Below are 21,626 nucleotides of genomic sequence, written 5' to 3'. Positions count from 1 at the left end.
TTGCTGTGCACTCACAAACTTTTTGAAACACTTTTTGAAATGTTTTTATTTCAAAGAAAGATCTAATCTACTAAGGGTTTGCGAAATTTTTAAAAGTGTTTTGAAACCTCAAAATTTTATTTCCCAAAATTTTCAAAGGCTCAAGATTTGGGTGTTACAGGATGACTCGCCGCTGGTGTTTGCCTTGCTTGTGAGGTACACGCCAGGTGGAGCTGGGATGCCACGGCCGATGAACTGCGGCGTGTCCATGATTCCGGTGCTGGGATTTGAGGGAGCGACGAGTGCAGACTACCAGCGGCTGTTGCAGGGTGGGTCTCTGCTCGAGTACACGGATGCTGGGGCCTGCAAGGCTTGCACGGACACCGGCGGCCAGTGCCGTACAAGTGTCACCGACGATGTGTTCGAGTGCCACTGCTACGACGGTGTCCACTCGGCGACTTGCGGTGAGCTCAGTGCCATAGTGATAGAGGCTACCCTAACGGTCTTGCTTCCCAAGAATTTCAGGCTTATCTTTTCTACGTACTTCCCGCTTTTCAAATTATTAGTCATTTTAATTTTTAGATACATCATTTTTATTATATATCTAAACATAGCGGATATTTAAATGCATAAAAAATCTATATATCTAAAAGAATTAAAATAATCTATAATTTGAAATGGAGGAAGTACTCTCCAGGGGAAGGCTTAATTATATTGTTAATTATTCATTTCACGTTCTGAACCCTACATGCTCTTTGGAAAACAAGCACTGAACTCTTGCGGAACCTTTCCCCAAGATCGGGTGTTCAGTAACGAGACCGCTACTTGTGTTCATGATAATAAGATCACCACGCAGATCGGTAGAATTAACATAGCAGTGTGGTAAAAAATATTTTTCTTGAAAGAGCAAAAATATCTCCACAAATATGTATATTGGCATCCACATGCACATCTGTTTGTGTGGCTGTTCCTTGTATGGAACAGAAACCCTAATTTTGAGTAATTTATTTATTCAATCAAAAGATATGAGAAACGCCATCACTGCTCTTCACTAATTTGTAATCAATACGTTTTTTTCATCGTACTACTGGTTAGCTTTTTCTAGTTTATTACATAGGTCCATGAATTCTCTAAGTGAAGACTTGGGTCCTTCAAATTTTAGTGGTTGATCAATATGGACCTAGAGTCTCACATGTAATGAAGCACTTAAAAAGTTGAAGGATCTAGATCTCCACTTCGAGAGTTTATGCACCTAGGCGAGAATCCAGAAAAAAAGACCCCGATGTACTTTACTGTTTTCTAAATATATTACTTGAGGAGTCAATTATGTTATTGGTCTAGCATTAATGAAACTTGTTGCTATTACAGGACGCAAGAGGAGCGATGGGAAGATAATACGAATAGGTAAATGATAAACACATTGATGCTTTAACATTTAAAAAAATGCAGGCAGTCATCTCCTCCTAAGAGACTGATTCATCTGGCGCACAAAAATGGCATATGTTTAGAAAAAAAACAAAACATAACGTACCTTTTGATGTTTCAAGAAAATTAACATACAATTTTATCACAGTTTTGATGGCAGCAGCTGCAAGCTTGATCTTTCCATGTATTTATGTGATGGTCTGCCATCAGAAAGGGCAAAAGACTACAGTTACTCCTGGGCAAAAGGGCTATCAGCAGCACTGAAAGGAACATTGAGGCTCTAATAGTATCCTATGGATCCCTAGCTCCAAAAAGATACAACTACTCACAGGTAATGAAGGTAACTTCTTTTCTCAGTAATAAGCTCGGACGGGGTGGTTATGGAGTGGTTTACAAAGGAAAGCTACGTGATGGCCGTCTGGTTGCAGTAAAATTTCTGCATGACAGCAAAGGTAAAGGGGAGGAGTTCGTGAATGAGGTTATGAGCATTGGCAGGACATCTCATGTGAATATTGTAAGCTTATTTGGGTTTTGTTTGGAGCGCTCAAAAAGGGCTCTTATCTATGAGTACATGCCCAATGGTTCTCTGGATCAATACATTTTCTCTGACAACCCCAAAGAAATGTTAGGATGGCAAAAGCTCCACATGATAGCGATTGGAATTGCTCGTGGGCTTGAATACTTGCACCATAGCTGTAATACACGCATTATCCATTTTGATATCAAGCCTCAAAATATCCTTCTAGATCAGGGTTTTTGCCCAAAGATTGCTGATTTTGGTTTAGCTAAATTGTGTCACACCAAGGAGAGTAAACTTTCAATGACTGGTGCGAGAGGAACAATCGGATTCATTGCTCCTAAAGTCTACTCTCGAACCTTTGGAGTTGTTTCAACAAAATTGGATGTTTATAGTTATGGAATGATGTTGCTAGAGATGGTTGGAGGCAGAAAAAATGTGAAATCTGTGGTTGAAAACTCAAGTCAAAAGTATTTTCCAGATTGGATTTATGACCATTTTGCACTTGACGGTTAGGAGCTTGTGAAGTCACATGTGAAGTTGAGGAAATTGCTAGAAAGATGATTTTAATTGGCTTGTGGTGCGTACAAGTACTGCCCATGTCTCGCCCTACAATAACAGAGGTTTTGGAAATGTTTGAAAAAGACTTAGATGAGTTGGACATGCCACCAAAGCAAAACTTCAGGCAGATAACGTAAGATATTTCATCTTCATATTTCTGTGCAGCAGAATTTTAAATGACAATGACATGCAACTATTTTCTCTTTTTCAGCGAAGATTCAGTGTATATTTTGAGTACAGAAAGCACGGGCTTCAGCAGTCATACCAAAACACAAGCTTTTAGTGAGGTTGTAAAGACCAAGGAAATAAGTATTGTGGGTTCAAAAAACTTAAAACGGCTACCAACTCTGTGAAATGGTCAAGCAGTAGCATCAGAATTAGGCATTTATCATATCCGACATAAACGAGAAGCAACCATTATATGTACGTTTTGTTCACAGGTGAGAGGTCAAATCTAATGTTTCAGCCATACTCTCTGCTAAAGAAAAGTCTACTAGCCTACTATAGTGTGTGGTATTCTTGCATCTTAGTCTACATATTAAGGCCCCAGCTGGGGCCTGGGGGGGGGAAGGATATATCGTCCAATCCAAGTATTCTTATAGACTTCATCACCCAGAAATTCCCAAGTAGTGAGCTGTGAGCCCATCTTTACTGGTGTCAAGCAAATTAAGGTACTGGCAGAATGATGGTCATGTTGAAAGGATGAAGTTGATAGTAGTCATGCCATGTAACTGAAAGCGAAAGGCACATGAATGTTCCTTTCAGATACCAATACATGCATCTGTTCTGATGTGTCTTATCAGTTAATATTTCGGTTGCACAATCACCTTGAAAAAAAATCGTTCGAACTAAACGCCAAAATGTACACCTAATCTAAATACCCATTGGTTCCATGCACATCAAAGTACATTTTTGGACACTTACTACAACTAACAACGAGCAAATCGCAGCAATGCCAATGACTAAAATCTACGATTCTACGGCATATCAAAGGGCACGTCACTTATGCCACTGCTGACTGCTTGTCGGATTCTTCACCCAAGGCAGCAAGGCCAGTGTATGGGCGACAAGTGACCCAAAGTTTCCTTTTCCATCGGTGGCGCGAGACTGAATTCCCCATCGCCATCGGTGGTGCGAGATTGGATTAGCGCACTCGGTGAGTGCTTCATTGAGCATCTGCCGTGCTGCCGTGCAGTGTTTATGATGTCTTCATCATGAATTAGTGATGCAATGACATGAGCATGATACACTGATACCGGGATAACTTTTGTTCTCATTAATTTTTTCAAAAAAAAACTTTGGTTCTCATTACTCCGCTTGTCAAGGTCTGTGTTTGGTAATTTTCCGGGTTACAACGTTAGGGTACGTTTCATTGCATTTGAGGTGTGTTCCAAGCTCATGTTTTCTTACCGGTTTAGAGTCCACTGTAATTCTGTAAAACGATAATCTTTGAAGCATCACACCGAAAACTCTGCACCATCTGATGCTCTGAACCCCATAATCAGACACAGAAATTCGACGCGTAGGATACAGACTACTGCGTTGGAATAGTCTCCGTCGTGCACATCCCGTCACACGTCGCTACTTGGCATGGTGTGGTTTTCAAAAAAATCGGAACGCTGGAAGATAGAGCAGTCAAACATTTGAAATTCCGAGCATGAAGATGGGAAGAAAATTTGATGGGGACCGTCCTCAAACTGTTGGCCGGGAGGACCCGTCTTGGATGGCTGACGCTTGGCTACTCTCGCATTCCGACGCCCTCTGTTCGCACAGCTCACCCGCGGACGAGGGCACTCGGCTCGCAGCATTCGGCTCACATATACTCGGTGCACATAGCCAAGAAATAGTTCGATTCATGTGCTCCTTTTCCATCCTTCGATGAGCTTCAAACTGCTTTCAGTCGTATTAGCTTCCTTGCTGCAATTAGCGGCTGCCACCACCACCAGCGGCAACTCGAGCTGCGCGCCGGCGACATGCGGCAACCTGAGCATCACGTACCCGTTCTCGCTCAGCGGCGTGCAGCCGGTCTACTGCGGCTTCCCGGCCTTCGAGCTCACATGCGCTGACGCCGGCCGCGCCTACCTCAGCAGGGCGTTCAGGCACCGCCTGTACCGCGTCCTCGACATCTTCTACGGGAACGACTCGTTCGTGGTGGCCGTTGACGTCGACTCGTCCTACGCCGGCGACGAGAGGTGCCACGTCCCGGACTTCAACGTGTCCACCGGCTTCTCCCTCCTGCCGGTCAACGTCAGCGCCGCCGCCAACACGAACCTCATCTTCGTCTACAACTGCACGCTCCCACGCAACGCGAGCGTGCTGCTGCGGCCGCCGTGCACGAGGCCCACGATCGGAGCGTACGTCCCGGACGGCGAGGGCAACGCGCCGCCGGACGTCCCGAGGAACTGCAGCTCGGTGAGCGTGCCGGTGCGGCGGTCCTCCTTCCGCAACGCGTCGGAGGAGCCAGCCCGTGAATACAAGAGATTGATCGATGAAGGGTTCGTCTTGGAGTGGTCGCCGACCGCGGCAGAGTGCGACGCGTGCAGGGGGCGCGGCGGCGAGTGCAGATTCGTTGAGCTTGCCTTCCAGTGCATCTGCAGCGACGGGAGGCCCTGCCGGAATTCTCGTGGTAAGCAAAGCAGCATCTGATAGCTTGAATTGGTCTCTACTGAATTCTGATAACCAATACGGCAATACATGCATTTAGGTGTCTCATCATATGCTGTCATTTCTATCTAGCTAGAGACTGGTATATCTGGCCCGTTCCTGTGATTTTCACACTAGAAGCTCAGATAATTTCCATGATAATTTGGGACTAACGAAATTAAAACTGCAAAGATTTCGTTGGTCTACGAATCGGGGTTGCATTTTAGGCATCAAAGAAAACAAGGGAAGCTAAAATTCAGACGCATGCATCCCCATAACCCAACCCTGAATGCAACTTCTTCCCTTTGACTAACCTAGACAGCGACGATTGAAATTTGAAATGGTAGCAATAGACAGCGACTAGTGTCAGATTGCTTCGCTCCTTTGCCTTTCTTAGCGCTAATAAACCGTAGCAAATAGCAATAGGCTTGTCAATCTTCAACCGGGACAAGCCAGCCGCAGCCATGCTGCGGCATCAAGTATGCGCATCCAATTGTGTGACGCACAAATCGTTTTCTGAAACGACTGTTCAACTTTAACCTTTTTGCCAGGCCGTTTGGTCCAACCATATGTCTGATGTTTTCCTGGGCAACACGCATAGCAGGTTCAGTAGGAAATTAGTAAATGATGCCTTTCAGATTAGGGAACGGGGTAAGTAATCCGAAGGGGACTGATCACTGTGCCCCTGTACTTATCTAAACTCCATTAAATAGTAGAAGAGATCCAGCTAGAGAGTTGACTCAGGTCCACATGCATGCACAGTACTAAAGTACCTGATCTGCAACTGCAAGTCTTCGCCCCAAGTCTTCCATGGAAAGGTTAGGGTTCGTTTTCATTAGATATTTCCTGCCGTGGAAGGCCAGGCATAGGAGTATTGGCCGATTTCGGCTGGTCTAAAAGCCGGCTGATTTTAGCTGATTCAATAGTATTCTGAGCTCTGAAGTCTTCCAAGCACAATGTTGTCATGTCTTTTTTTTTCAAATACGACAAGGCTGATGACATGGATCGATTATAGAGAGTGCTTAACGCCAGTTGCGGCTGCCATAAGCGCTCACCACTCTTTCGCCATATATAGATTCTAGTTACAGCTATCAATAGCTACTACGGGCCAAACAACACAACTTGAGCAGAATGTATAGCTACCGCAAAGCTGCTAGTGGCCTAATAAACAGATTCAGAAAGAAAAAGAACGAGGACTAAAAAGCTTGGAGGAGTAGAAGACCGGTCAAATCGGTGCCCACCCTCCTTCTCACATACATGCATATTCCGTTCCACTCCGCTTGTCCCGTTCCTGTCCGAACTCCGAACTCCAATCTACTCCGCCGCAGCCAGTCTGCCTGATCTGCTCCATCCCCCATCCGCTATGCACCAGCTTCTGCTACTGCTACTCGCTTTCTTCCTCCTCCGGTCAGCGGCGCCCAGCGCGGCACAGTCGTCAAGCTGCTGGCCGATGGCATGCGGGGGCCTGAGCATCCTCTTCCTGCTGCTCGCTTCCTTCCTCCTCCGGCCGGCGGCAGCCGGCGCAGAACAGCCGGCGGCACAGTCGTCAACGTCAAGCTGCTGGCCGAAGGCATGCGGGGACCTGAGCATCACCTACCCGTTCTGGGTGGAGGAGCCCGGCCGGCCGCCGTGCGGGCCTCCGGCATTCAACCTCAAGTGCAACAGCAGCGGCGCGTTCCTGAGCAGCTCCATCTACCAGGCGTATCGGGTGGAGAGCATCTTCCCCAAGAACCGATCCTTACATGTGGTGGACATCAACCTGCCGCTTGCCACCGGCTGCCCCGCGCCGATATCCAACGTCTCGTTCATCGCCCGGCCACTCTTCTTCAGCAAAGCCAACAGGGAGCTGCTCTTCCTCGGGAAGTGCACCGAGTCCCAGCCGGAGCCTTCGGCTGGGTTTCACAGCCTGCCCTGCGACAGCTCCTCCTTTGTCCGGCTCGCCGACGGCCGAAATTTCTCGAGCAGCCACGTCCAGGGCGGCATCCCGCCGAGCTGCTTCTTCGCTTTCGCGCCGGTTCTTGTGCCTCCCCGGGGGAATGGCGACGAGTACCTAGCCAGCTTGAGGAAGGGGTTTCTCCTGGAGTGGACAGAGGTGCCCGGCGATTGCCCGGAGTGCATGGCAAGCGGCGGGGAATGCGTGTACGACGACACCGGGCTGACCTTCGCCTGCAATTGCTCCGGCAGCTTGCGCCCTGAGAAGTGCGGTGAGTTCAGGATATTAAAAACGCACTGCGATTCTGTTTCTATTTAGGAAAAAGAAAACTTAGTCACTAATCTACTAATCAGGAAGTAGAGTACAGTCGGCCGACGCTAAATGCAGAGATAGCAAAACACACACACACACACACATACGAAAAAAGGGGTGAAAGTACAGAGAAATTCAACACCAATTTCAGAGGGCTGCTTTACTCTCCTAATATTCAGATATCAGTAGTGGTCCTTAAATCGTACAATGCAAGTGGTATTATCGGATTCAATGATTCTGTAGTGTCCAGGTCGGTAGCAAATATGGTCCTGGCTGCCAATGGCATAGAGTCGCTATCGAGAATAATTGAATACCAACAAGTCGTCTTCGTTGCAGTTTAGCGTGTTCACTGCTACCGGGAATATAAAATGTTAGCTGGAAATGAAGATGTTCAGTTTAAGTGTGCACCGTCTGCTTCAACTGCAAATTATTTTTTTTGGCTGATTAGTGAAGTTATTCCATTGATGTTGGCGCTGAGGCCAACTGTACTATAGTCAAACACATTGGTTGAAGTGTTCAACTTCACTATTCGATAGAGATGCCCGTACCCATGGCCCTTATCCCTATTTTTCTTCTAGAGATAGCGGACCACAGAAAAATCTTCTAGTATTTGCAAACCAATGCACTATATTTTCTAAGCGAATAATTGAATCTATCTGTTGTGGAACAAGTCCTCTAAGTTGATTTGAACACTAGGGATTTTAAACCCAGGGCAATCATACACGATGATGTGATTGTCAGACTTGAACTGCAGAAGAGTGGTGTGATCACCCGGCCAACAATTATTGACTGGTGTACTGATAAACTTCTCTGTTTTTTTTTCTGAATAAAGGAAGAAAAAACAAAAAGGGTTAGTCCACACAGCTTGGACACAATTATATGACTGATTTGATATTCACAAGATTCTGTGCTGTTGTTTATTTTGATTGTCATGCTTGATGTTTCCTCGTTGCATCAACTTGCTCCTGCATGCCTTTTGGACCATAACATGCGTTTTCATTTTTTCCCCTTTTTCTGGCTTCTGTGCAGAGTCGGTTTGCATAAGGATTTGTTTACTTTCTAGCTATGAACTTCTGAGTGCTTTCCTTTTTTTAATTCTTACCATCGCAATGATGCTCATACCACCTGTATCTTTGGCTCTATGTAGTGGACCTTGGAGTCTATAGCAAGTTAGACCAAGACCTTGACTTAAACAGGGCAATCACGTTCTTGCACTATGCAACTAGATTGATTTCGAAATCCTCCCCCACATGTTCATCTTAAAAATGGTTCCCAATGTGTCTGTTTAGAATATCGCTATACCCTTTTATGCCCTTTTGAGGTCAGAAATTTACCCTCTAGCCGTCACTGATTCTAAATTTCTGCCAGTTCTTGGTGAAAATATAAACAGTTTGGACCATCGAATATAAGGAGTTTTTATCACTTTTTGGACAAAGTCAAAGTCGATGGTAATAGCCAATAATAATGCAAGATTACACCCATTTCTTCCTTTTTAGCAAAGAGAAAATTCCGGCCCTATTAAAGTTACCTCTTCACCTTTTTTTTTCAGAAGTTCACTTATAGCCTCTTAACTTCGTCTCTTCATTTGTGTGGCCCTTCTGTCAGTTCTGGGCACTAACGGTGTTAGAGGCTTGTGAAAAGACTATTTTACCTCTATTTGTATCTGTATAACCAAATTGATGTTGGAAGACGTTTCTGAACATTTTGAAAAAGAGAATTAGCAACACATGTTGCAGGGGACTATTTTCGCATTAGTTATAATATTTTGAATATATTGACCTTATTTCTAGCAAATAACTGTGCACGGCAATTATATTTTTGAATTCAGGGGCATCATCATTACATGACACAGAGACATGCTTGAGCAAATTACTGAGAACAAAGACTAAGAGCACACTAATATCACACATGCATACAAAAAGTTGAGAGATACATTTAGGATACTAAATAGACTAGACAGGATCCACATAGACGCTGGCGTGCTGGAGTTCGTTGCCTGCTGCTATAGAAGCCCGACGCTGGCTGCCGTCCCTCTCTTTTCCTCTGTCTGCTCCATCGCCGTCCGTCCCGTTCGCCGGCAAAATTCACCACCGTCAAGCCGTCTCCGTCCAATTGCTCGCACCCACAGCTTCGCCTCGGCCTTGCATATCGCTTGATCACGGTTGCAGCCCCTCGCTCCGCTGGAGTCGCTCGCGCCGCCGTTTCTCGGCGCGCAAGCTCCACCGCGCGAATACTCCCCTGAGCCGTGCTCCACCCCGACCGCCGTGCCCCTCCCCGGAGCTGCCGGTCCGGCCGCCGCCGCGCCCCTGCTTCCGGCGGCCGCCGTGCGTCCGCCAGCAGGCATCCCGATCTAGGCTTCGATGGGGAACATGGCAGGGAAGACAGCGGGGACAGTTCGGGGTCTGTTCGCCCCTTTCTCTTTAGCCAGGGGTAATCCGGTCACTTCATGTAAAATTTGACATATGTCCTTATATCTTCTACGGTATGCGCTAACAGAAGCGACGGAAGGGCTGCATAAGGTAAGAAACGAAGTTAAGAGGCCATAGGAAACTTCTGAAAAAAAAGGGCTAAAAAAGAAAGAGATAACTTTAACAGGGCCATATAGTGAATTTTCTCTTTAGCAAAATAATCAACTCGTGTGCTACCTATTGCTTTTTAAATTAATATACTATGTTATTTCAGGTGCCAATGGCAGGACTGGCAAAAAGATAATACTATTAGATATGCTACGTTCAAATCTCATTTCATATCAAATAATCCAAATTTTACTAGCTATTTTTTTTGAGATTACACAGACATCTCAGACACTCACAACGCACGCACACCCACCCCTATGAACGCACGAGCGCAAAACCTACCTCTATGAGTATCTTCGAAGACTGAGCCGGCAAATTCACAAGATTGGCGAAGTTACCACATTACTTTAGCAAGTTACCTTTTAGTTTGGCCTTTGGACAAGCATAGAAAAACTAATATAAAATTTAGTCAAGTTAGGGCCATCTGGAGAAAGATCTATTGTCTTTAACTACATAGTTTCTTCATATTTTCCAACTTTTGCGTAACATGAGATAAGAAAATGGTCACCACAGTGGGGGCCTCACCCGCTGTACAGTTTTCAAAAAAAAATAGAAAATGGTCACTGTTGCTGGATATCAAATGTCTGTTTAGTCATACACCTGTTTCTTCGTTGTCATATTCTTTTCCTATTCTTTCAGGTCTAATTCCACTCATATATACTGTCATATCTATTTTCCAGCCATGAAAGTAGCTCAGATATAGACTAAAGCCGGCAAAGTTTTCATGGCGGGATTAATTTAAACTGCACAATCTTACATTTAAATGGAAAGATATTCACATTAACTGCTCTTATGCAGGACGAAGCAGCAAGATAAGCAAAGCTGGAATTGGTGAGTACCAATCCTCAAGCTGCATAGTCTGGTTTTCTGCACAACTCCAACTTTTTTAGCATCTTATGTTGCATCCAAATTTCAGTAGTCATTAACATTAATTACTATAGCAAGTTACTTTTTAGTTTGGCCATTGGACAAGCATGCTAAAACAAATATAAAATTTATAAAAATAGGGCAATTTGGAGCAAGAACTATTGTCTTTAACTGCATAGTGTGTTCATACTTTCCAACTTTGCACTTGTAGCACTTGTTCTTTATTTATTTTTATAAAAAGAGACAAATATGAATTTGCAGATGGTCTTGGAAATCTGAACGATAACAATATAACAACTCACTATCTAAGAGAAAGTAACATCTACTCTAATTTCAGTTTTGATGTCAGTAACTGCAAGCTTGCTACTACCATGTATATATGTGCTGGTGTGCCATAGAAAGAGGGGGAAACTATGTTTCGTCCTATGCAAAAAGACTAGCAGCAGCACTGAGAGGAACATTGAGGCCCTAATAGTATCACATGGGTCTCTAGCTCCAAAAAGATACAAGTACTCAGAAGTAACTAAGACAACATCTTCCCTTAATGAAAAGCTTGGGGAAGGTGGTTATGGACTGGTTTTCAAAGGAAGGCTACATGATGGTCATCTAGTTGCTGTGAAATTCTTGCATGATTCCAAAGGAGAAGGAGATGAGTTTGTGAATGAGGTTATGAGTATCGGCAGGACCTCTCATGTTAATATTGTTAGCCTATTTGGATTTTGTTTGGAAGGCTCGAAACGGGCCCTAATATATGAGTTCATGCCCAATGGTTCTTTGGATAAGTACATATATTCAGAGAATCCTAAAGCAGTTTTAGGATGGGAACAGCTCTATACAATAGCAATCGGAATTGCTCGAGGCTTGGAATACTTGCACCATAGTTGTAATACACGCATTGTCCATTTTGATATCAAGCCTCAAAACATCCTTCTAGATAAGGATTTTCACCCAAAGATTGCTGATTTTGGTTTGGCCAAATTGTGTCATACCAAGAAGAGCAAGCTTTCTATGACTGGTGCTAGAGGAACCGTTGGTTTTATCGCTCCTGAAGTGCACTCTCGAACCTTTGGAGTTGTTTCAACAAAATCAGATGTTTATAGTTATGGGATGATGTTACTAGAGATGGTTGGAGGGAGGAAAAATGTGAATTCAGTGGCTCAAAAATCAAGTGAAAAGTATTTTCCACATTGGATTTATGACCACTTTGGTCATGACGATGGATTACAGGCATGTGAAGTTTCAAGTCAAAATGAAGGAATAGCGAAAAAGATGAGTGTGATTGGCCTGTGGTGCATCCAAATATTACCAATGCATCGCCCTACCATAACAAAGGTTTTGGAAATGTTTGAGAGAGGTTTAGATGAACTGGACATGCCACCAAGGCAAAACTTCAGTCAAATACTGTAAGAATTTGTGATACGTATTTCTGCAACTACCAGTACCATTTAAAATAATGTTGATGTAGCATTTTTTTTCATGCTTTTGCAGCCAGGATCCACTTCACAGTTTGAATGGAGAAAGCATGAGTACAAGCAGTGGTACCAAAACAGAAGTGCTTAGCGAAGTGCTAAGGATGAAGGAGACAAGCAATGTGAATTGAAAAACCTTACGGCGGTTACCAACTCTATGAAATGGTCACCACCTAGCATTTGAATTAGGCAGTAAACTTGTCTATCCATATGAGTTGAAATCTGAAGTTGCTGTGATACTTGTTTCAAAGGAGAGGCTTCTGGGGTACTATAATATTTTACAGTCAAAGTCATCAAGGCCGGAAGAGGGTGTTATCAGTTATCTTATCCAAGTATGGATACAATATTTTTTTGACATAATCCTAACATATCAATATCATGCGTCTGCACACCCTGTAGTCATCCATCACCCAGAAGTATTCATCATGGCATTACACATTCTAGAAACATCGAGGCATTGCAGTCCTGGAGTTATGACCTTAGTAGAGTCGAGCTGCATATAGTTGGATCCTAGATTAATGGCATGTTGAAACATGGGGATGTAGCGGATGGTAGCCATGACTCATGACAATAAAAAACTGAGGCCGAAAGGGGCATAAATTTCTCTTGACTATTTGAATTAGGTTCGAAATAGGTGCATCAGTTCTGAAGTTTTGTTAGTTATTTCTAAAAAAAAAAGTTTTGTCAGTTAATCTTCAGGTTCAGGTTCAGGTTGACAGTTGACACCCACATTTCCAAGGCACCCATTTCTAAAGCCGTCCAACTGAACCCCTAAAAATCTACTTAATTCAAATGCCCATGGTATCAATGCAAAACCGGAATACGTTTTCAAACAAATGTAAGCACCAAATCAAATTGATCTACGCATCTGACAACTAAAAATCACATCTGCGGGTGTGATACTTACACGGTTCCTTGAATGCCGGCTGCTTATTCGATTCTACCAAGGCAAAGGCTAGAGCAGGGGGTGCGTGCCCAAGGGTTTACGCCACTGGAGGCGCAAGATTGGATTAGTGCTGCAGTCCTCCCCATCTGCCGCCGTAATCACCGGCTCCGAGCCGGCGGTGCCTCAGGGCGCGGAGATTTCCTCATGCGACGGCACCAGCTGCGATCGCACCGTATGAGATGGCGAGGCGCGAAGCATGCAGTGGCTGGGGATGGTGCCGTTCGCCGCACATCTCGACGGCGAGACGGCAACTGCGGCAGCCAGCAGCTCGGCAGACGACGCCGGCGCAGGGCGGATCTACATGGGCTAGCCCACCATGCTGCCGAGCCCATCAGTGGCGAGGGCCCATCATGAAAAGTTGGACCTTGATGTCGCCTGGGGCGTCTTTTTTACTTTTGCATTTTTCAATTTTTTTTTACAAAAATATATTTTTGGTTTTAGGTTTTACAGTTTTATACTCCTACTGCCCGGCAGTGGGCGGCAGGGGGCCTACCGCTCGACAGGGAGGCGGTAGGAACCTATATGTAAATAAAAATAAATTTATTTTTCGCAGAGATCCTTAGAGGGAGCCTGCCGCCCCCCCTGCCAGGCGGCAGGCCCCCTACCGCCCCACCAGTTGGCGGCAGGGGGCCTGCCGCCCGGCAGGGGGGCGGCAGGCTCCCTCCTCAAATATAAAACTCCGCCAACTGGAGGGGCGGCAGGGGGCCTGCCGCCCGGCAAGGGGGCGGCAGGATCCCTCCAAGGATCTCTGCGCAAAATAAATTTATTTTTATTTACGTATAGGTCCCTACCGCCTCCCTGCCGGGTGGGAGGCCCCCTGCCGCCCCCCTGCCGGGTGGTAGGGGTATAGAACTGTAAAACCTAAAACCAAAAATATATTTCTGTAAACTTTTTTTGAAAAATACAAAAAATAAAAAAGACGCGTCGCCTGGGTCCATTCTCACGGCGCCGGTAACTGGCGCGGGCCTTACGCCCAATGCAATTTGTTTTCTCCACCCGCCGCAAATTGTGGAAAACTAGAAATTCCCTTAACAAAAAAACGAAAGGTAGAAATTGATCATTGTGGCATGGTGTCGTTTTCAGAAAAAGCTGGATGTGGATGCATGCAGCGCTAGTCCTCTGATCAGACTTCAGACTGCAGTCAGCACCTCCGATTCTGATTGCTCTTGGAGTGGCCGACGGTGGGAGGCCGCAAGGCGTGCCCGCGGCGCCGCGAGGAGTGCAAGCTGGCACGACTTGCGTTCCAGTGCATCTGTGCCCTGACGGGTCGCTCTTCTTAACAAGTCCACCAAGCAAGGAGCACTGGGGCTGGGGTACCTGGATTTCTTTAGTCTACCTTTTTGTGAAGAGATACCACATCGACATACGCTATTGATTCAAATGGGCCTAACCGGCGGCCCGAGACACGACCCACTAAAGCACGACCATCGCGTTGTGCCATTCTCTATTGCTATACGCTGGAGATGAGGGCGCTCCGAAGCACTAGCTTAGTTGTGCAGTTCGATTTTGCACTCGGTGCTCCAAATAAAATAATTTTTTCTCCACGGTATCCCTGCGGGAAGGAAACAGTAGGGGGCGAGAAAAGTTAGACAAGAATTAATATTTTTTCGAGGTAGGACTTGGTATGCTTAGCTACACGCTGGAGACTATTGCTCTAGATAGCATCCGGATGACGTGTCTAATCTTAGCAGTACCTCATACTTTATACGCTGATGTTGCTCTAACTGTGTCTAACCGTTCCGTGCCCAATCTATGCTTGGGCCATGTCATACATGGCCGTCCATTTCTTCATCTCCATTTTCTTTTTTTTCCTTTTGTTCCCAAAGTTTTTTTTTTTCAAGAATGGTTTCCGATGTTCTTTTAAGAAAAAAAAACTTGTAGCCTCCCCTGTAAAAGAATTTAGTTTGCCTTTGCTGATTAGTGATTACTACTACCATTTTATCTGTTGCCAAACGGTTCCTCTGCACCCCGCCGCACTCGATCAATGTTTCATCACCACGATATCGGAGTGATTAAAGATTACTCCCCTTTGCCCTCCCCACCGCTTTACAAGGAGAAAAGCGGACGCGTGGCGGTCAACAACATTTCCGGATATTTTGCAGAAAAGACATTCGGTTTAATAGGAATCACAACCCAATCCAACATGCCTAACCCGCACAGTACTCACGTGCACATATTTAACAAATAGACCCTCATTCTAAAATTTATTTCCACATGAAGAAGAGAAAAATCAATGGTGTTGTCGTTTTTACAGAAACCACCCCGATACAGTTTTGCAAACACCCCTCCCACCACCCAACCGGCCAACCCTCTCCCTCCCCCAACCCGAATCCTAACCCCTCCTCTCTCTCTCCCCCCCTCTCTCTCTATATATATATCCCTCCCTGCCGCCACCTCCCCTCCCCTTGTCCCGCCCCTCCGGCTCTCTCTCTCTCGCTCGCAGATCCCGGTTGCGGGCAGTAGACGGCCGGCCCCGGTGCTAGGGCGGGGGCATTGCGACGAGGCGCACCTGCCCGGCGCCTGCCTGCAGGCTGTGCGGCGCCCCATGCTGCTGAGAGGTGGGATAGGAGAGGGGTCGGGCCATTCCATGGGCGGCGGTGGTTCGCGCGGTGGGCGTACGTGACGCGCGTAGTGGGGCGGGCGGGCGGCGGCGCCTACCCACCGGTCGTGCGACGACCCATGCTGCTGGGAGTAGGGCCACCACTTGGGTCGGCTGCCGGGCAGCCGGGGATTCCGGCGCCGGCGGCGGGCCCCTGCTTCGAGGCCGCGACGGGGAGGAGGCACAACTGCTTCCTGCGGGATATGGCTGAAGACAAGGCGTCCTGGAGGGCTCGGGTGCGGGACAAGGCCTGCCACACTGTCGCCGCCCTCAAGGAGGAGCTCAGCGCGGAGCGGGCGCGCTGGCAGCAGTTGGAGCAGGCGAACGCGAAGCTGATGCGCCAGCTGGCGGAGGCGAGGTCATCGGCCAAGCATCAGGCGCAGCCGCGCAGAGCTACGAGATGGAGCGCAAGGCCCGCGAGCTGATGGAGGAGGCGTGCTCGGAGCTCACACGGGAGGTGGAGCTGCGGCGCCGGGACTGCTTGCGCATGCGGGAGGGGATGAAGGAGGAGCGCCGGATGTTGCAGATGGCACATGGCAGAAGTCTGGCGCGAGGAGCGCGTGCTCAACGCGGCTCAGCCACCTGCAAGGCGGAGATGGAGGCGTTCCTAAGGAGCAAGGACTCGTCGTGCCACTCATCTACGATGTGGGAGGCACGCTTCATCAGCGATGCCGCGGCGGCGGCGAGCGCCGAGCTCAGGTCCAAAATTATATGTGTAGTTAACCTCATGACCAGGCTAGATAAAACTTCAACCTATTTTTCTTATACTGACCAAAATATCATATTTACTTATTTGTTTTTGTTGGACTCTAGATTTCAGGGTCAACCGGGTATGTGATATATGTGGGCAGTGGTTCACTGGCAGCAGCTCAATTTATAATTACCCCTTTTTTTGCTATAAGCTATATAGAACTAAAGGTATTGAGCTTGTTTCATTCATGCTTGTTTCAATTTTCTTTTCTTTGTGTGACTCAAAACAGCTTGTTTCTAAGTTTAGATAAATATAGAGTATAGTGATCTCAAAGAACTTTTGTACATGGAGCCTTGAGCAGGATTTTGCTTAGCTGTCATATAGGCGAGAGTAATAAACCTGATTGCACTTTTGCTTAGGTGAACATGGTTAGAATTAGAAGATTGCATATTAGGTCCATGAATGCGTGGGGTTCTGTCAATATTGGCAAATTGATTTGGTTCATGTGAAATTGATTTTCTTGATGTGGCCCGTAGCGTTAGCATGGGCAATATACTATATCTAACAATCGATGACTTTGCTGTCTGATACCTGACACAGATACATGTTATCAGCAGATACCATGTGCACCCAAATGTTTTGGTTTTGGTGTGGTCTGCACACATCTGGAGGTTGAATTCTCGGCCGTTAGGCCACGGCAACAAACAAATGATCCACATGTAAAGTGCACCGTCGCCAGCGCAAGTTTGTTCCGTCTGTGGTTTTCAGCCCCAGCTCACATGTCTGACTTCGCACCTTGTTTATGCAGGTAGTCAGAGTTCTGAAGATGCTCATGCACATGTGTTCAGAAATCAAGCGATGCGTTCGATGCCGATCAATACAAGATCGAGATGACTGAAACAATAATCTCTCTAATGGATTTACCACCTGGTAGCGTTCGCTCAGCCCCGCGTTGCAGCTGCCACTCTGGACTCTGAGCAGTTCAAACCGTTCAAAGCTTGCTAGGTGACGGGTCATGGTTATTAAAACGATAAAACGTTAAAACGTTGGAGAGCAGATTTTGACATTTAAACGTTTAAACGAACATTTAAACGTCGTGACAAACAATATAGGAAAATATCAATATATCATAAATTCATACAATATACAAAGTTAAATACCAAACAACCAATATAGGTTCACATAATAATAGTTTAAAAATAACATGTTCACAACCATCGGTCCACAGGGCACAAACAATCAAGCATAGTAGAATGACAAGTCCACAAGCGCAAAAGCAAGCAAGAGAAATCCACAACCACAAGCACAATGACAAGCACACAAGCGTTATTCAATCTTCCATCCATGATGTCTCAAAAACCATCATCTAGTTCATCAAAACTAGCATTATCATTGCCTTCCTCATCACCATCGCCACCAGTGTTTGTTGCTTCATCATCATCCATATCAAGGTCATCAAGCACAAAATCTTCTTCATTCTCGTTTTCTTCACCCACATCAAGACCATCTTCATCTTCAACAAATCTTGACACATGACTACCATGAGCTCGTCTAGGAAAATTGCGTCCTTGAAGTTGTGTAGATGCACCAGTGGCTTGATCAACATGGTCCCATGTGAAAAGAGGGCCACCCTCAATATGTTCTGAATTAGCTAATGGATCAACCCACTCATTGTCCCAATCGAAATCTTCAAGAACCAAAGGATCAAAGTTCTTTCCTTCTTCACGCATTTTTTGGAACCTAGCGGCCATCTTTCTATTGTATGAAACATACACCAAATTATTCAATTTGGCGTGCTCTAGCCTGTTCCTTTTCTTGGTATGCATCTACAAGTTGCAACCAAAGTAGCAATATTCAATAAATAAGGAGACAACAACTAAAATTGAATAGTTTCATGTAAACTAACTTACAAATTCAAATGTGCTCCAATTTCGCTCACAACCGGATGATGAAGCACAAAGACTAACAATCCGCCTTGCAAACTTATATAGCTCAATGGTTCTACCACCATATGCAAGCCACCAATCAACTAAATATGAAAATAGGTTGTGATTTAGATGCTGAAAATAAATTTATTGTTGCTGACAATAGCTATTAAAGTACAAGTATTAGAATACTCACGTGGACTTCTTGTTTGAGTATTTTTTAACTTGCTATGCAGTGAAGGCAATTAGAGATCACTGCAACAGAAAAGTTAACTAGCAACTACAAGGTTTCTCTCATGTTCAAAATAGGACAACATAGAAGCAACTCTGCTGCAGAACAGATTCAAAATAGGACAGCATAGAAGCAACTCTGGCAGATCCACGGTTTCGGATGAGAGATTCAAGATTAGAGGAGCAGAGGAATGGCGTCGGAACCCAATAAACACTGGACCATTTAGGCATTTACGAACCATGAACGCGTCGGGGAGGGATTCTTCCTAGTTCTTACCAAAGAAGAAGAAATCGACCTGGCTCCGGACGGAAGGGCGGCGGCGGCGGCAGCGGAGAGAGAGGAGGGGCGGCTGCGGCGGCGGAGAGGGAGGAGGAGGCAAGGCGGCGGAGAGGGAGAAAGGAGGAGGAAGCAAGGACGCAAGGTCGCGGCGAACAGAGGAAAGGGCGGCGGCAGAGAGGGAGGAGGGGCGGCTGCGGAGAGGGAGGAGGAGGCAAGGCGGCAGAGAGGGAGAAAGGAGGAGGAAGCAAGGACACGGAGAAAGGAGGAGGACTGGAGGAGTCGCGGCTGCGGGAGGAATGGAGGAGATAGGGCGTCGGGCAACCCTATCTGGGCGTAGGGCAAGTTAAACGCTGCAAAACGACGTTTGAACGAACCTTTCACACGTTTTCACGACAAAATGCGTTAAACGAACGTTAAATGCGATTTTGTCAAAATGTTCAAACATTTCACGTCTCATGAGCATTTTAACGTTTAAACGTCGTTTAAACAACGTTTTAATAACCATGTGACGGGTGCAGCACAAGCAAACAACTCCTCAGTCCTCTTTACATGTATGAAAAGAATGTACCTTGCGCAAGTTAAAATGTTATATTTCGTTGTACTCTCAGCTTCCTTATCTTAATTTGCTATGACGACAATCTTCTGAAGGGCCGGCATCTGTGGAACGAGCCTCCATCAAAAAGGAAACTGAGATATACAGAATAGTGGTAACTTGATATAGAATAGTTATGTGAGTGATTATATTTGAGTGATTAATAATAGCTCACATAACTATTCTATAACAGTTATGTGTGTGATTATATTTGATCCTTTATCTTTTTATTCGTTTTGATGCAGATCTATGTGTGGGTTGGATACTTGGATGCAACACAGCAAAATTTGGCCATCTGTATGCTGCTGCAACCACTAGGCCTGTAAGTGGTAACTATTTCGTTCTTAGAAGATGATGTTCAATTATTTCGTTGTCCTTTTCTTTTGGCAGTGTTGCCTCATGAAAATTGATGTTTCTTGTCATTTTATATGTTGCCTTCTCGTGGCCATTGCAGGATAATAGAGTGAGTGTCACCTCTGTACTAGGAGGAAAATCTGACCAGCACCGAATCAGGGATGGCCCACTGTCTAGGTACTGCTTCTGTTGTCATTTAACTAATAGTCATGCATTCATGGTAGCTTATTAACAACAACAAGCTTTACATCACTTCATGTTTCAGTGCTGAAAACTGGTCTGAACATAGTCCTGGCATGCAACATCCCAAAAGACAGCCCCATGCTTGAGTTACAGGCGCGCTCAACTCTGCATAACAGTTTTCTGAAGTTGTGTTTCTGATGGTCACCGGTTCATGATTTCAGGCTGTTGCAGAGGGGATGCTGGTGGAGAAGCTGAAAGTTTTGTGCTACATGAGACCCATAGCTGGGGAGGCTAATACTTCCACTGCACAGTAATAGTTGGTGTGATCTGGTGAGCCTTCGCTCAAAGGCGTAGTTTCACCATTAGATGCAGGAGGAAAGCTTGTGATTGTTGCTGGGCTCAACGGACTAGGTACCTGTACAATGTGGCAAAAGTGTTCTGAATTATAGTGCCTTCCAGGACTCTTGCACAAACGACAGCCTACCATTGACGTGGATGCTCTGAAACTGGAATCGGCCGAACATGTTGAGTTGTAACTCCTAGAATGCAAATTGATCGATGCCTTGCAACATTGAAGTCCTGTGCTGAGCATGGCAGTTTGTATTCAAATCTTTCAACACTATTCTTGAGAGCCAAAGGAGCTTGCATTTGAAGTTTTTGTGTATTTTATAGGCTGTACGGGGCAACAAACTTGCTTGGCGAATAGAATACGGAATACCTCCTTATTGAATTTTTTTCCTAAATAAATGCTGATTGATCCTATCTTGTGCTTCACCTTGATGAATGCTGAGTAGCATGTCCACAAAGTCATGATGCGAATACGGAATACCTCTGCTTCTTTTCCTCCATCCATCAAGGTGGCACTTAGTTTGTTGTCGATCACGACTTCAACCGATCCGCAAGTTTTCGGACATGACACTTGATGGATAGGATAGCATGTGCTCTCTAATATGTTGTAATATTCATGATTCAAATGCTGGATAATGTACCTACACTGCTTAAATGTTAGCATGTTACCATATGCTCTGATTTTGTGTTGAATTTATCCTATATCATACATGCCATTTGTCATATTTCATTACCTCCAGTTTACTTATGTTTAATTGCATATTTTATTACCTTCGATTTGCTTATATCTGATTGTTTAAACGTAGGGCGCGCATCGCGCGCCTAATGTTCTAGTATATCAAACTGTCACTACCAGAGAAATTAGCTGGTTATCTCATAACTAAGGATGGCGATGGATCATGATTCTGATATCTTCTTCACAATCCAACTTGTTTCTAATTTAATTCAAAATTTTATAAAATATGACTTCAACAATTGTTAAGTTCGGCCTTACATGCGAAAATGACTGTAGCCTAGTGGTTACAAGAGCCTCAGTAGCACCACAGATTCTGGGTTCTACCCCTCGTGGGATAGAATATTCTACGTTTTAATGACGTTGTGTTCAGTGGTATGTGAAGTTCCCGTCGACAGCGAGGCGCATGTGGTGACTTTGTCAATCTCGAGGCTCAGTCTTCGAAGATGCTCATAGGGATAG

At 45.4% G+C, this 21,626-nt stretch overlaps 2 protein-coding genes, 2 long non-coding RNA genes and 1 pseudogene across 6 annotated transcripts; 4 read left to right on the top strand and 1 right to left on the bottom strand.

Moving 5' to 3' along the window:
- Positions 1 to 247: 247 nt before the first annotated feature.
- LOC120709643 lies at positions 248 to 2,619 on the top strand (annotated as a pseudogene).
- A 1,711-nt stretch (positions 2,620 to 4,330) lies between these two features.
- LOC120706063 (LEAF RUST 10 DISEASE-RESISTANCE LOCUS RECEPTOR-LIKE PROTEIN KINASE-like 2.5) lies at positions 4,331 to 12,688 on the top strand. 3 transcript variants are annotated; one of them, XM_039990636.1, is made up of 4 exons: positions 4,331 to 5,108; positions 10,745 to 10,777; positions 11,151 to 12,216; positions 12,302 to 12,688. In XM_039990636.1, exons 1-4 carry the CDS (start codon positions 4,361 to 4,363, stop codon positions 12,411 to 12,413), a joined length of 1,959 nt encoding a protein of 652 aa, XP_039846570.1. In that variant the 5' UTR covers positions 4,331 to 4,360; the 3' UTR covers positions 12,414 to 12,688. The 3 variants fall into 3 exon arrangements, with proteins under 3 accessions (XP_039846570.1, XP_039846571.1, XP_039846569.1); XM_039990635.1 differs by lacking the exon at positions 4,331 to 5,108 and adding an exon at positions 6,273 to 7,329; XM_039990637.1 differs by lacking the exons at positions 4,331 to 5,108; positions 12,302 to 12,688 and adding an exon at positions 6,253 to 7,329 and having other exon boundaries at positions 11,151 to 12,220.
- LOC120706071 lies at positions 9,122 to 13,536 on the bottom strand. The gene is made up of 2 exons (XR_005688175.1): positions 13,190 to 13,536; positions 9,122 to 9,880 (listed from the first exon to the last, which is right to left on the bottom strand). It is a non-coding gene; the product is annotated as an uncharacterized LOC120706071 (long non-coding RNA).
- A 2,371-nt stretch (positions 13,537 to 15,907) lies between these two features.
- LOC120709642 lies at positions 15,908 to 17,457 on the top strand. Its single transcript, XM_039995319.1, has 5 exons — positions 15,908 to 16,137; positions 16,181 to 16,526; positions 16,641 to 16,745; positions 17,136 to 17,237; positions 17,327 to 17,457. Exons 1-5 carry the CDS (start codon positions 15,908 to 15,910, stop codon positions 17,414 to 17,416), a joined length of 873 nt encoding a protein of 290 aa, XP_039851253.1. The 3' UTR covers positions 17,417 to 17,457.
- Positions 17,458 to 19,999: 2,542 nt separating this feature from the next.
- LOC120706070 lies at positions 20,000 to 20,736 on the top strand. Its single transcript, XR_005688174.1, has 2 exons — positions 20,000 to 20,077; positions 20,305 to 20,736. It is a non-coding gene; the product is annotated as an uncharacterized LOC120706070 (long non-coding RNA).
- Positions 20,737 to 21,626: the final 890 nt, after the last annotated feature.

This window comes from Panicum virgatum, chromosome 5K, assembly GCF_016808335.1.
Source record: "Panicum virgatum strain AP13 chromosome 5K, P.virgatum_v5, whole genome shotgun sequence".
Classification (NCBI taxonomy): Eukaryota; Viridiplantae; Streptophyta; class Magnoliopsida; order Poales; family Poaceae; genus Panicum; species Panicum virgatum.
Note: the sequence above shows the minus strand (reverse complement) of the source record. Positions and strands in the feature narration are given on the sequence as shown.

What these genes read in the sequence shown, in the direction of transcription:
- LOC120706063 (XM_039990635.1), top strand. Translation starts at nt 6,489, where the DNA reads ATGCACCAGCTTCTGCTACTGCTACTCGCTTTCTTCCTCCTCCGGTCA. An exon ending in GATAAGCAAAGCTGGAATTG is followed by an intron (nt 10,778 to 11,150) that starts GTGAGTACCAAT and finishes CTCTAATTTCAG; the next exon opens with TTTTGATGTCAGTAACTGCA. An exon ending in CAAAACTTCAGTCAAATACT is followed by an intron (nt 12,217 to 12,301) that starts GTAAGAATTTGT and finishes ATGCTTTTGCAG; the next exon opens with CCAGGATCCACTTCACAGTT.
- LOC120709642 (XM_039995319.1), top strand. Translation starts at nt 15,908, where the DNA reads ATGCTGCTGGGAGTAGGGCCACCACTTGGGTCGGCTGCCGGGCAGCCG. An exon ending in GCGGCGAGCGCCGAGCTCAG is followed by an intron (nt 16,527 to 16,640) that starts GTCCAAAATTAT and finishes GTTGGACTCTAG; the next exon opens with ATTTCAGGGTCAACCGGGTA. An exon ending in TAAGCTATATAGAACTAAAG is followed by an intron (nt 16,746 to 17,135) that starts GTATTGAGCTTG and finishes TGTTATCAGCAG; the next exon opens with ATACCATGTGCACCCAAATG.